Genomic DNA, 15039 nt, shown 5'->3' with positions numbered 1-15039 from the left:
ATCACCAACGAAAAAAATGTCAGTTATAGTACAAGTGGTCCCCACTTGATAGAGACCAAAGTGGTCTCAAGTAGGTAGAGACCAAGAAAAACTCTTATCTTTATTCTTCTCAATCTCACTTCTAATTTTAAAATCATGTCTCATCCCCATATAGTAATACAGAGTATCAATGATTTCTTTTGAAATAATCTAAGTATTCTAATAGTAAGAAACAACTACTCCCTTATTTACATGTCTATTTCTTTTTATTATATGAGTATAAATATTAGAAATAGACATATAAATGAAAGACGAAAAGAGTACTAATTTTAAAGATAACAGATAGCATTATCGTAAACTAGAGGGTTATCTAACCTAGAGGAAACACGATGCTCTATAAAATTAAAGAAAATCCACATAATTAGCCCCATCTTAAGACTAATTTGTAAGTTTATCTACCACTTAAACCCATCAACCATAAGTCCATAATACATCAAATTCGGATTTGCTAATAAATAACAAGGCAAGTTAATTTTTACACGTTAAAATATTTGCAAGAGATTTTTGCTAAAACTATGGTATCTCCTCGTGACAATTGTACGATAAAACAGTCTTTTAGCAACACACATGTGGTTAGGCAGAAACCCACGTCGTCCATATTTCAAAAATCCAAGTACAATAAATTAAAAAGTGGACCACAAAAACACTTTAAAAAAAAAAAAAAAAAAAAAAAAAAAAAAAACCCTGAAAATGGGCTTCATCTTCGTATATACATTGACCTCTCACTTCTACAAACCAAACGACTTTCAATAACCAAATGCAGCTTTTTTTATACAACTTCTTCCCACGGAAATTCAGCCGCATTTTATACAAAAAACAAGTACCAGAAATAATTTCCCCTCCCTCGTATTCACATTAGACTCCAATAACTAAGAAAAAAAACTAGACTCTAAATTCCCACACTTTTTATTTTAGTCAAAACTAATTACATGGGAATTTTTTTTTTTTTTTGTTGTACTTACAAAAAAGGAACCCTCAACTGCATATTTACACTGCAAAATAAACAACTCTTCCATATCTCTTTCTTTTGCTCTGAGAAATTTACCAAAATTCTTCTCATGCTGCTGCTATTGTAGTTTTTAATTTTTTTTTATCCCTCGCTAAAATGTTATATTTGCCTTTCAGGCTTTTCTGTTTTGATGATCACTATATGTACTTGGTTTGAGTTTGGATGTTGATGGGGTTCGTTCCTAAGCCAAGGCAGGGATACTGCAGTTCCTGCGGTCCCTGTCGAGGCAATCGAACCCCTCAACTCTAACTGCCGGGTTGTTACCAAAATTCGCCCTCACACATCCCCCTTTCCTTGTGGAAGAGTTTGGTGAGGATGCAGACCCTGATGCAGTAGCCTGTATCGGCGATGATGGAACTGGTGAAAATGGAGGAATCAACTGTTTTTCCTCCCTGAATCGAGCGTCCTGAATTAATGGGTTAGAGACTCTACTTGGTGGTGAACCACAGAAAAACGGGGGCGACGATGCTGCCGGTGTGCTTGGCCTCTCGGCACCATGAACACCCTGTCCAAACAATTCATCCCAATTAGATCCCATCCAGAATAAGCCCAAAATATTCATTATATTCCACAAGTAATTTTACACTACAGGTCAATTTACTGTTAAAATGAATCACTTCCTAGTTTAGTTTAATCAGTCAAAGACAAATCACATTAAATTAGTCGCAAATTTGGACACAAAACGAATAAAGAAAGAAAGAAAGAAAGCATTTTCATAAGTTGCGTAATCACATATCAAGAAAGGTACTATCATCTTTGTCTTATTACACTAATTTAAATTTAAAATTTGAAATTAATAACTTTAATTTATAATTTACACTGACAAAGACAAGTTGGTTGGCCATAGACAGATTGCCCTCTGGTTCATTAAAAATTTGCTTTACAACACAAGCTCAGATCAGATCTCTTTTCCCCCTTTTTTAAAAATTAATTATGGGATTTTCTCTACCCACCATATATCAACCACACATTACACATCATTTAATCATGGACTTTATCCCAATTTAAGTGCCCAATTCAAGGAAACAAAATACCGCAACATTTTTTTTCATATATATACCATTAATTTCCGTTTAATTCATGGAGAATAAATGAATAACCAAGGAAAGTGTTTGAAGTAATTCTAAATTCAAGATAAATCGTTTAATCAAAACCCACTAATTTTTAAAAAGCACCCAAAACAAGGAATCAAAACATATGGAAACAAATAGTAACAAATTAAAAAAAAAAAAAAAAAAAATCAAGCTAATATCTTGTAAATTTAAGGTAATTTTATATTAATTTCGTAAAATATCAAATCAAACTAATATCTTACTCCGTATAATTTAATATTAATTTATGATGATATTGTAAAATATACCACGTTACACAAAGGAACATACAAAAACGAAAGCTTTTCAATTAATCGTTTATCACTGAATTAAATTGACTACTGTAACCAAATTAAATCAATTAGTTACAGTACTATGTTTCAAAAAAAAAATTAATTACAGTACTAAATAAAAAAAAAAAAAAAGAAAATATATTGTAGATATATACCTTACTAAGGATTATGTCTAACAGCTCTGACCCGGCCCTGGAATCAGTGAGCTCTGAATGCCTGCAATAAAATCCCAAAAAAATCAGATTAATAAACAAACAATATAAATATAATTAATTTAAATTAAATATATTAAATCAGACCAAAAATAAAATAGAATTAAAAAGGGGAAGAAAATAGAAAATAAATAAAATTACCCAAAGTGCCAACGAAGAGGAGGTCTAGAAGGGTCGTTGACGGTGGTATTAAGGGCGCCGACACGGCGAGGTTTAGGGCAAACGACGGAGTCTTTCCGATCAGTATTCCGACCACCAGAAATCGACACAAAACTCATCATCTCTTCACGAGATGCGACGCCGTTTTGCTGGATCCCACAATAATTCATCCTTCTTCAGATCAATACCAATAGATCTTCCAATTTTCTCTTTACCTCTATTTTCTAATCTCTTAATTAATTCTATGTATTTACGCTGTATTTACACGATTTGCGAAACACTAAAATTATCAAAAATTGTAACGCCTGCAAAAAAATCATCGAAACGTTGCGTTTGTTAATTTCGTAACATGCAGATCTCTAATTCAGGAAAGTCAAAGCTTTTTTAAAGCATAAATCTCAATTATTTTCGTTAAATTCAATGATAAACCCTAATTTTGAAGGATTTCGCCTAAGCATTAAAATAATTTCAGCTCAAATTCATGAAAAAGGAAATCAAAATCATAAATTAGGTTTGGAAAGCAATTAATCATGTTTGAAATTCATGAAATAAATCGAATAAAGCATGAATTAAAGAGAAAAAAAAAAATACCTGGATATGGAAATTAGAGGGAAAGAAGAAGGTAGTTGGGAGCAAAAATAGAGAGAAGAGAAGACATGAAAATGAGGCCAAAAAGGAGTAGGCGAGATGAGTTATATAGAGATGGGGAAATTAAATAAAAATGAAAAAATAATTTAGGAGAGAGAAAATTCTGGAAATTAAATTTTATAATAATAAATTTAATTAGCCTATGGGAATCAATAAAAGAGAGGAAAGCGAAAGAGAGAGAAAAAAAGGGGGTGGAGCTGCAATTACCACCTGCAACTCTTTGGGAGTTGTGCTTTTTTTAAAAAAAAAATTATTTCCTTTTTATCCTTGATTACGGAGGGTATTCGTATAATCCATGTATTGTATTATAAACTTTTGAAAAATTTGTAAATTGCAGTCATTTAAACTTCGTATTTTACAAATTGTAGTCATTTAAATTTTTTTTGCAAATTACAGCCCAAAAGTTCGTATAAATTGTAAATTGCAACCCGATTCAATTTTTTCATCGGTTTACAAGTTGAAAAATTTTCGGTTAAGGTTTTAGGGATCATTTTAGTTCATAGGGGCCCGAATTGAGCTCAGAATTAGCAAAAAAATAACGTAAATATCTCGTTTTGCATAACAAACATGTATCGATTTGTGGGAAACTGTAAATATGAGACACTTACGTTATTTTTTTGCTAATTCCGAGCTCAATTCGGGTCCCTAAGGACTAAAATAACCCCTAAAACCTTAACCGAAGATTTTTCAATATGTAAACCGATGAAAAAATTGAATCGGGCTGCAATTTACAATTTATACGAACTTTTGGGCTGCAATTTGCAAATTTTCCTAAAGTTTGAAATTTTTTTATGCGTATGAATTTGGTATTCTTTTCGTTCCTTTTTGTTAGCTTTAGGGCAATGTTACTAATCCGTATGTGTATCTTTTAAATTTTTGGTTGGGGAAAAAAATGAGAAATTGATGAAAGTTTGAGAAGGGTGGGATCAAAATAAATGTGTGTATAAAGTTATACCTCGTATAATTAAAGGATATAAGAGAGGTATTAAGAGAGGTATGATCAAAATGAATGAGTGAATAAAGTTATGATCTCGTACACTTTAAAATTATAGATTATGCGATGTATTTAAACAACGGTTATATAAATGGAGAAATGAGGTAAACGTTAAAAGAACCGGATAAGTAGATTTTCTAAATTAATGCAGTGCCAATTATTTTATCGGTTTTTGTTTCAATACTAGGACCGTATCTTATTTTATCTAATAATTTAAATTTAACTTTTATATGCAACACTAGGTCTCCAATAAATTGGATACTATATCATTTATGTGGATTTTTTAAATCAATTTTGATGAATCTATTTAAGTTTGTGTGCTAACCTTTGCATATGCATTTTTTAAATAATAAATTTTCCTCCATCTTTTATTAAAAGTAAGACATGAATAACTTTCAAACACAAGATGAATAGTACCTTAGAGATCTAGATATTTTGTGTGCAACTAAAAATATCATGTGTCCGCTTATAAAAGAAAAAAAGTAACCCCTATAAACACTAACAGAATAATTCTTGCAATTTCAATTGGGTAATTCCTATATAACACTGAATATATAAACCCTACTCCGTATAAAACAAGTCACATAACACTATTGAAATAACCTTATGATGACTACAACAACATATAAAGAATTTTTGCTTAGAGATGCATGTTAGCTACAAAAATTACTCATTAATTAGTATCGTAAATGATAAATCTATGACTAAGAGGCTTATTCCGATTGACTGAAATGAGCCAAACTGAATAGAACTGAACTGGACTTATTAGAGATAAACTGAACTGAACTGAATTTCTATATTTTTTTTCAAAAAAGAAATTTACATTTTAAATTATTATACTAAATAGTGAAATACGTAATATTTTTTTCGTTTTTCGAATTGGTATGAAAAATGTCTTATTAGGCCGAAACCTCTCGCAAATACTCTTGGCATAGGTATAAAATACGTAATATGCGTATCATTAATTTTTCTGAAATGGCAAAAGCTAATGAGCGCCCCCGGGGCGTTAGATAAGAGAATTAAAGTGCAAATATTAGAATAAAATTAATATTAATTACACCGAAAAACACGTGATTTTTTCATGAATTTCTAACTTAATACCATTTCAACCAATATAATTTATCCTTATCTAACCCCCCGGGACGTTCGTTAGCAATATCCTTCATATGAAAGAAAATAGGTTAGATATTTTATGCGGGAGTGTAAATGTATTTTAAAATGAATCACGCTGGCGGTGCCTGCCCCCTCCACACCGAATGACAGGCGGTACCCAACCGTTAGTCACTTTTACTTTGCTTTTTTTTTTTTTTTTTTTTTTTCCTTCCTTTTTTTTCTGTTAATTGGAGATTTTTTTTTCAACGTTTTCTTGATTTTTGTACAAGTGATCCCAAAAGGACTTAAAGAGTAATTGACTGATGCTAATTTTTTTATTATTATTTTATTTCACGTTGTGCGGATTTTTTTAAAGGGGAAGCTCGAGACTATGTAGGGTTGTGTACTTGTGTGTATACTTATTGGCCCGAAGCCCGTGTATTATATGTGTCGTCCATTCGTGTATAAAATGAATACTCCATTCGTTTTTAAATACTTGCTCTATTTCTATTTTTTGAACTATTTATTTGTCCTATTTTGACTAATGTTTATGATTTATACTTATTGGTAATTAAAGATATTAGTGATAAAAAATTAGCATCAACGTACGTGTCCAAGAAAAATGGAGCAAGTATTTAAAAACGAAAGAAGTAATAGGTAAACTTTTTATTCATGTACTCGTAGAATTTTTAAATTAGTATATTTGAAAATTTGCAATATTTTAAATAATTACTTTTTATCGACATTTATTAATTTATATGAAAAATTCTGTCAGGAAAAACCTTTTAAAGTGACCTTTTTGTTCAGATTAACCTTTTAAAAAAAATTTTGCCAAGGAAAACCTGTTTAATTTTTTTTTTGTTCAAGGCAGCCTACACCCAATTTCCAACGTTGACTGACCATTCTCCGGCGTTGACCACGTGTTTTACTACATGTGCCACGCACATGACCCCTAATTTCCTAATGACACCCCATTTTGCCTAATTTCACACCCTTTTTCCCTCCAATTAAACACTCTCTCTCTCCTACTCTCTGTGAACACATCGAGGCCATAAATCTTCAATCAAGAATTCAACCATTCTCCTCGACCCATATTCGCTGCATAATTGAGAAAATTTTAATAGGTAAAAAAAAACCTAATTTTCAATCAAGAATTGAAAAACTCAGAGTTAGACAAATTAATCACTTACCTTTAGTCGAAAATTGGTGAGAAAGCCTTCTACTGCTTCGATTTTGCTGCGCTCCAACAATGGCGTGAGAATTTGAGACCACGGAGCAGAGAAGGAGATGATGTATTCGCAGAAAGTAAGAGAAGGAGAGAGAGTAGAAGAGAGAGTGTATAATTGGAGGGAAAAGGGTGTGAAATTAGGCAAAATGGGGTGTCATTAGGAAATTAGGGGTCATGTGCGTGACCCATGTAGTAAAACACGTGGTCAACGTCGGAAAAGTGGGTGTAGGCTGTCTTGAACAAAAAAAAATTAAACAGATTTTCCTTAGCAAAAAAATTTTAAAAAGGTTTTTCTGAACAAAAAAGTCACTTTAAAAGGATTTCCTGACAAATTTTCCATTTATATGTTTGGTAAATTAAAGTCATGTGAAATCTATCGTCAAAAAAAAAAAAACCATATGAAATCTTGTGATTCGTCTTAATTACTTTTTATTCATGCACGGTTATTTTAAATATTATGTATATCTTTTGATAAATTACCTTATAAAATAAATTTTAAAATTGTTTAAATTTAGAAATTAAAGTATTTGATAGAATAATGATATATATATATATATATATATATATATATATATATATATATATATATATATATATATATATATATATATATATATATGAAAGGTAGCATGAGCATTTTATTTATATACATGAAGTTTGTGGAAATGGTTCAATACAAACATATTTGGGGTAGTTAATCATATCCGACCTAGCAACTAGTGAGCTACAATTTACAAATTCGTCTAGCATGAAAAAATGCACAATTATCAAAGACTAAACTATCTTAAGGCAGAAAAAATCATGCTCACCTTAATAAATTCCAACTCTCTATATGAGTAGTACGTCCATAAAAACTCAATTTAATGTAGAGGAATTGATTCATTACATTACTCTACAGCTTACTAAAATTGTGAGAAGAACATATTATATTGGACTAATTATTTTATTAAAAAAAAATTGACTTAGAAGAGTGTAATAATAATAATAATAAAAAGTCTAGTTGATTATGTAATGAATTACAAAGTATATTTTTGATAAAATTTCTCAATTTATATAGTATAGTGATTTCTAAAAAATAAATATATATATCGAAAATTTTGTAAATGTTTATTTACATATAATCAAAATTGCATTCTTAAAATATATTCCACCAAAATTACATCTTCTTATAAAAGACTATTTGTTTCCTTATTCTCCATAGGTAATTGAATATCAACATAAAAAGGTAAATATTATTGCTAATTTATTTTGTTGACAAAAACAAACTTCCTTTTAAATAACTTCTTTAAATAAAATTTACTAATTATTTATTTTTATTCAAAATTATTATTAAGGACACCTGGAAATTGACACATGTTATTGCTGGTGTATCTTAGTATACAGTGATTGATTGATTTTTATTTTTCAGGGACAAAACTATGCATTGAGAAAATATAAAAGTTAAAATGTTGTAACTTATAAATGATGGAGGAAGTGCATAGCTACATTACTTTGTACTATTTCGTATAATATAGTTTATTTATTTTAATGGATACAATTATTGTGTACTTAAAAAAAAGTGCGTGAGTAAGAAGATGAGATTGTGATCAATAAAATAAGAGATATAGTAGAAACAATGTGTTTAAGAATTGATGAAGATAACATATTTTAATGTAAAGTGTAAATAATTTGTGGTAGAGTATGACTATAAAATATAGAGTAATGCTATATGCAGCCCTTAGGGTTGCATATATACATTTAATATACTTATTTTTGGAAATTTATCGACAATTTATGAGTAAATCGGTATTATAAATGTTTATTTATTGCCCACTCTTTCCATTTTTAGCTTTTTATATGCAGCTCTAAGTAGGGATCAGTGTGGGGCGGGTTAAGTAGGAGACCCGCTCCATTCCCGCCCCAATAGGGCGAGGATGAGTTTCAATTTGGCGGGTGGTGGGGCGGGTAGGAATGGCAACGGATCAGATTCGGGTCGGATGGAGCTTCACTCGCATCCACCCGCTTACTCCATCCGCTCCACCCGCCACCCGCAAAACCCATCACCCGCATCCGATCCATCCGTCATCCGCGGGTGAAACGGGTGGATCGGATGCTTAACGGGTGATTATTATAATTCCTTATTTTGTTAAGATATCAAAATTATTGATGTTAATATATGTAATTTTGACATTATATGAGTAATAATTATATATTTTGAACACATATAATTACTAATCAAAATTTACATAAATTTGTAATGTACAATACAAGTAATAGTAGTATCACTAGTAATAACACAAATGCCAAACAGCCAACAATCTACCAATTAAAAGCAGAAAGATGAAATAGTGCCACTAGTCAAAGCAATCGGAGCAACCAAAAAATAAACTATATGAAGGCAATGACGCTGACCAGAAAGTACTTAAAAGCATTCGCTTAAATCAGCATTGAATCCCAATAATAAATAAATTAGAGAAATAAACCAGAAAATTAACTTAAATCAAACAAAATTAGAGGGGGGGGGGGGGTGAGGAGTGCCGCCGTTGAGAGAAGCTGTCGCCGGTGAGAGAAGTTGTCTACTGCTAGTAAGGGAGTTAAGTATACAAATGGTGATCAAGTTTTTGTTTTTTTCACCCTTTGGTAATCAAGTTTTTTTATTTCACCCTTTGGTGATTGAGTTAGAAAAATCGAGCACTTAACTCACCGGAACATCTTTTAATCTGTTTTGAACTCAGCAAAAAAAATAAAAAAAAATAAAAAAAAAAAAAAAAACTTAGTCACCCAACATAAACTTAATCACTTTCCCAAAAACATAATCACTTATCAATATTAAATCCTGAAATGAGTTTCAAAGCTGAATATATAATAGTATAATACTAGCTGTTGGGATAAATTACAAAAGTATAAATCAGGAGTATGTTTCCACACCCCACCAAATTGAACAACAAGTGCCATTGGGATCATCTCCATCTAAAACATATAATTGGCATTCAATTAAATACTCAATAGCTATTGTTTAACATCAATTCATATTGAAAATAAAACAACTTCCATATAATTCATAAACAAATTAACACATAAATACACTTTACTTGACATTAAATACTAAATTCTTTCAATTAAGTACAATTACTCTGTTTCACACTACTCCTTCCAATTACACTAAAGTCAAGATACCCACCCAATTTAACCATGCATTAGCAAATCAAGAGTCTTACAACAATAATCTAAAGGTAAAAATACGAAATTTTATCATCAAACACCAAAATCGACCCTAAATTCAGGAAGAATTCCACAATTTTTGACAAAATTTAAACCCTACTTTTTTCGATTTTAAAGACGACACAACGATTGAGGCAATTATGAATAACTTAACCAAAGAGATCAAGTACAAATTTACCTTTCAAAGTGCCGAACTCCTTTAATCAAGCTTTCCAAAAGAGAAAATCACCATTATTCATTAAGAGTGAAGTTTGAAGAACTAGTAAAGAAAATTAAAAAAAAAAAAAAGGAAACGTGGGGAAGGGGAAGAAGTGCACCAAAGGGGGAAATTTTGGGAAAAGTTCATAAGAGGCGTCATTTTCACAAATTTGACGTGCCTCGTGTGAATAAAAAAAATTAAATACCTGCTTTTTTCCTATTGGTTAACCACAAGTGACTAAGTTTTTAACCCATATCTGACAAGTGATTAAGTTTTTGCTTCCTTTTTATTTATTTTTTGCCAGAATTACCCCTCTAATCACCAAACGGTGAAAAAAATAACATAATCACCAAACGGTGAAAAAATATAAAACATAATCACCAACCTTATGCTTAACTCGCTAGTAAGGAGTGCAGCTAGTAGAGCGCTGCAGAGAGAGAATGAGGGAGGCGTTTACAATCTTCAATTAATTTGGGTTAAGGTTTCAGAAAATAGAGTGCTTTTTATATTTTTATGAAATAAATTTTCTTAGAAATATATATGTACTGTATACGAGTTTTATTTATTTTTTTTTTAATATTTCGGGTGGATAACGGATGATAAACGAATGACGGATCGGGTGACTGATGAAATAGACCTCCACCCGAATCCGATCCGATCCGTCACCCGCCTCATCCGTCACCCGCCTTTCATCTATTTAACGCGGATTTTCGTCCATTTATTTATATCGGGTGGATTAGGTTTTCGGATATCCGTTAATAATTGTCATCCCTAGGGGCGGGGATGGGGATAAAAACCATGCCCACCACAGGTGATGGAGCGGAGATGGATTTTAGGTTGTACTCAGCCCATCCCCACTCCTCTACATACCCGCCCCATCCCCCACCCAACCCCACCTCTTAGCCATTTAATCCCCACCCGGTCACCCAATACCCACATTTGTATACTTTTAAAAGCAAAATTATACACTTTTATACAATTTTATAAAAAAATAAGTAAAATAAAATACTAGTAGTAGATTTGTAATACACTAATATCTATACTCTATACTTAGTATTTTAAAACAAAAACCATCATTCCTATAATGCCATATGTACATTTCATTTTTTTCCCCTCCAATGCCACATGTCACCTCATTTAATTTTTTTTTTTTAATCCCTTTCTCATATGAAAAAAAACTTTAATTCAATACATGTATGAATGATTGAATGTTGTTTGGTTCACTTTCCTCCAGTTTATTTTTTACTACAATTACATTCAATTATCACCTCTTCTCCTCCTCTATAAACTATTCATTTGCCAATCTAATATATATATAAAGGGGAGTTTTTTCCCGAGTTTTTAGAGAGCCACGTAGGATTTAATTTTTTCAGCGCGCCACATAGGATAATAAATTTTAGAGATAGCCAATTAAATACGAGATTATTAATTTCTTTTGGAATTAAATAATTTAACTAACACGTAAGCAAAATTGGTGAATGAGATTATCCAGTTTAAATTAATTAAATATGAAATATTATCTTTTAATATCAGGAATTTTATCTAAACATTTAACAATTTTTAGCGCATAAATATATATGTAAAAATATTATTTTAAAAAAATTCAAACAAACGGTGCATCGCACGGGCTTCATCTAGTATAAATATATTTAAAAAATAATTATTTATATAGTATACCTATAAATAAACCGTGCATTGCACGGGCCAGAAAGCTAGTTATATATAAAGAAGTGTGTAATATTAACAATTTTTTTGTAATTTATATTAATTATGTAGTATTGTGTTGATGAAAGGCGGGGATTTGACGGGTTTTGGGTGGGGATTAGGTGCGGCGGGGATGGTTTTGAAATTATACCCGTTGGGGCGGGGATGAGGGTTGATTTTGGACCCGCCACGGGGATGAGGATGGGGGTGAGGATGAAAATTTTAGGTGGGGATGGGAAGGTCATCATCCGCCCCGTCCCACCCCATTGACATCCCTAGCTCTAAGGGCTACATATACCTTTTTCCTTAAAATATATCGTAAATAGAATAAAGTAAAAATAAACATATAGCTACTAAAAAATAACCTTAAGATGAAAAATGGATGCATAAAAATAATAAAAATGATTTTTTTATTTTTTATTTTTATTTTTACGGTAAGGAGAAGGACCCTGACCGAACCTCAACCCTCACGGTTTTTTTGGTCCGGTATTTACGGGTCAGACACTTTAAAATTAAAGGAGGAGGGTAAGAGATCTCCACCTTCAAAGTATTTCTAGTGGGGATCGAACTCTCAACCTCAAGGTTGGAAGGTACACTCCTTATCAATAAATCAAACTTAACTTGACATAATAAATAAAAATTATTAGGTTGCACAAAAATTAGGGGAATTGAAAATACATGTGAGTTTGGAAAAGAGGTTTGTCTGGTACTTTGGTTTACCATAAAAAATAAAAGAGTAAATTCATAGGCGTAAAAGTTTTGGATGGGGTTTATGCTTACTTATCATTTCCTTGTATCTTTTGAATAAGAGACTAATGTTCTATTCTATTAAGCTTTTGGACACAACAGAGTATATTTTAGCATAATAGATTTTAGTAGAGTAGAGAAGCTAAAAAAAATAAATAAATAAGATCTACAGATATGTAATGAGATAATATCGGAATATCGTATAATATATTTTTGGGATAATTGTTAGGAGATATTATCTTGTATTTTAGTCAATTTCTATCTTCCTAGAATATTGTTAATTCTAGGTTTAGGAAGTTTGTAAACTATATATTCCTTTGCAAGTTAATGAGAAAGTTAAGCTGTGATCATAAGAATTTTGCATGATATCAAGAGTAGGTTAAATACTACCTCCGTTACAAATTATGTGTAACGATTAGACATTTTCCCTCTCTACTTTATGTCAAATCGTTGCACATAACCTGTAACGGAGGTAGTATTATATATTCCTTTGCTAGTTAATGAGAAAGTTAAGCCATGATCATAAGAATTCTTTAATATGTCTCTAGTTACCACACATGCACGCACACTTAAGGCTGGGTCATGGGTATAGATGTCAGTAGGAGACTCGGTCCATTCCCGTCCCAATGAGGCGGAGATGGGTCCTTGTTTAGCGGGTGGTGGGGTAGGTAATGGGGATAAAAACATACCCACCATGGGGGATGAGGTGTAGGTGACTTTTAGGTTGTACCCACCCCTTCGTGCTTCATACCCGCCTCATTCCCACCCCACATGTGTGTGTGTATATATATATATATATATAAAATATTATGTAAAATAATGTAGTTCGTCTGTTCTTTTTTACTTGACCTGTTTCTTTTATCACGCTTGCCAATGCACAACTTTAACGGTCAATAACTTTAATTCTGCATAATTAAAAAATATAAAAGTTATATATTATGATAATACTTATTTAGACGAATTCAAAATGATCCAACATGAATATTTTTTCCTTACATATTATTCACAAAACACGGTCAAAGGAGGGATGGTGAATAGTGTAAAAGTCAAAGCGGGTCAAGTAAAAAAGAACAGAGGAAGTAGTAAATACAATACACTATAGGTAAATTTGTCAGAAAAAACCTTTTAAAAGCACCATTTTGCGAAAAAAAAACCTTTTTAAAAACTTTTTGGTTTAAAAAAACCACCACATCCATTATTTTTTCAAGAGGAAACCTATTTACTTAATTAGCCTCTAATTTACTTAATTAATCTCTAATTTCCTCTCATTTCTTCTAACTAACCTCTAATCCACCAAATTACTTAATAATTAGATTTAATTTATATATATAAATAAATCACTACCCCAACCACCAAGCAACTAAACTTCCCCTTCCCCCTCCCTTGGCAGCAACCCCCGCCCCCACTGAACCCGCTGCCCGGATCCCCCCCACCTCCAGCGACCTACCTCCACCACTGGCCGACCCTCCCTCCCTTATCCCCGTCGACGACCAACACCTCCCTTCAAATTTTTGGCTTTAGTTTACTCAAACATGCTCATATCAAGTCCAAATCAAATACAATTTGCTTCTAAATCACCCTAGCATCACATATATACATAATCAAAGCCAAAACAAGTATCAATTGCAAGCAAGAAGCATAAAATAAAAACCCCCAAATTGATTGTCTAGGGCTTATTTTTTAAAATAAAAAGATGATGGTCGCCGACGGGGATAAAAGTGAAAAAGAGGGTTGGACGGCGATGGAGGTAGGTCGCCGGAGGTGGGGAATTAGGGTGGCGGGTCTGATGGGGGGAGGGGTTGCTACCAAGGGAGGAGGAAGGGGAGGAGGTGGTTAGGGATAGTGGTTTGTTTTATATTAAATTAAATATAATTATTTAGTAAGTTAGTGGGTTAGAGCTTAATTAGAAGAAATAGGAGGAAATTAAAGATTAAGTAAATTGGTTCCCTCTCGCAAAAAATAAAATAAAATAAACGTGGTGGTTTTTTTCTAACCAAAAAACTTTTAAAAGGTTTTTTTTTTTCTCAAAATGGTGCTTTTAAAAGGTTTTTTCTGACAAGTTTGCCTACATTATAATATACTTATATTATTAAAAAAAAATTAAAAAGTGTAATATAACTATTTTTTTGTTGTAATCTATAGTATGTAGTGTTGTTGTATTTTGAAGGTGGGGATTCAGCGGGTCTTGGGCGGGGTTTAGGTGGGGATGGATAGCCAAATGGGGGTGGGCGAGGGAAGATGATTTTAGAATTGGACCCGACAAGCGGGGATGGGATGAGTTTTGAACCCGTCGCGGGGATAGAGATGAGAATGGGAATGGAAAAGCCAATATCCGTCTTACCCTGCCTCGTTGACATCCCTAGTCAAGGGCATGTACGATGCTTTCCTGGGTGTGTTGTTTACATAACACTCCTCAATTTATA

At 32.1% G+C, this 15039-nt stretch overlaps 1 protein-coding gene across 1 annotated transcript; it reads right to left on the bottom strand.

Annotated features, from left to right (window-relative positions):
* Positions 1–612: 612 nt before the first annotated feature.
* On the bottom strand, positions 613–3537 carry LOC110719177. Its single transcript, XM_021898084.1, has 4 exons — positions 3395–3537; positions 2786–3108; positions 2588–2648; positions 613–1553 (listed from the first exon to the last, which is right to left on the bottom strand). Exons 2-4 carry the CDS (start codon positions 2971–2973, stop codon positions 1230–1232), a joined length of 573 nt encoding a protein of 190 aa, XP_021753776.1. The 5' UTR covers positions 2974–3108; positions 3395–3537; the 3' UTR covers positions 613–1229.
* Between the last annotated feature and the right edge of the window lie 11502 nt (positions 3538–15039).

This window comes from Chenopodium quinoa, unplaced genomic scaffold, assembly GCF_001683475.1.
Source record: "Chenopodium quinoa cultivar QQ74 unplaced genomic scaffold, ASM168347v1, whole genome shotgun sequence".
Classification (NCBI taxonomy): Eukaryota; Viridiplantae; Streptophyta; class Magnoliopsida; order Caryophyllales; family Amaranthaceae; genus Chenopodium; species Chenopodium quinoa.
Note: the sequence above shows the minus strand (reverse complement) of the source record. Positions and strands in the feature narration are given on the sequence as shown.

Bases quoted from the DNA above. Each gene is read 5' to 3' on its own strand.
- LOC110719177 (XM_021898084.1), bottom strand. From the start codon at position 2,973: ATGAATTATTGTGGGATCCAGCAAAACGGCGTCGCATCTCGTGAAGAG. The intron at 2,649-2,785 runs GTAATTTTATTT...ATTTTATTGCAG, and splicing joins CCTCTTCGTTGGCACTTTGG to GCATTCAGAGCTCACTGATT. The intron at 1,554-2,587 runs GTATATATCTAC...TTGTTTGGACAG, and splicing joins TAGACATAATCCTTAGTAAG to GGTGTTCATGGTGCCGAGAG.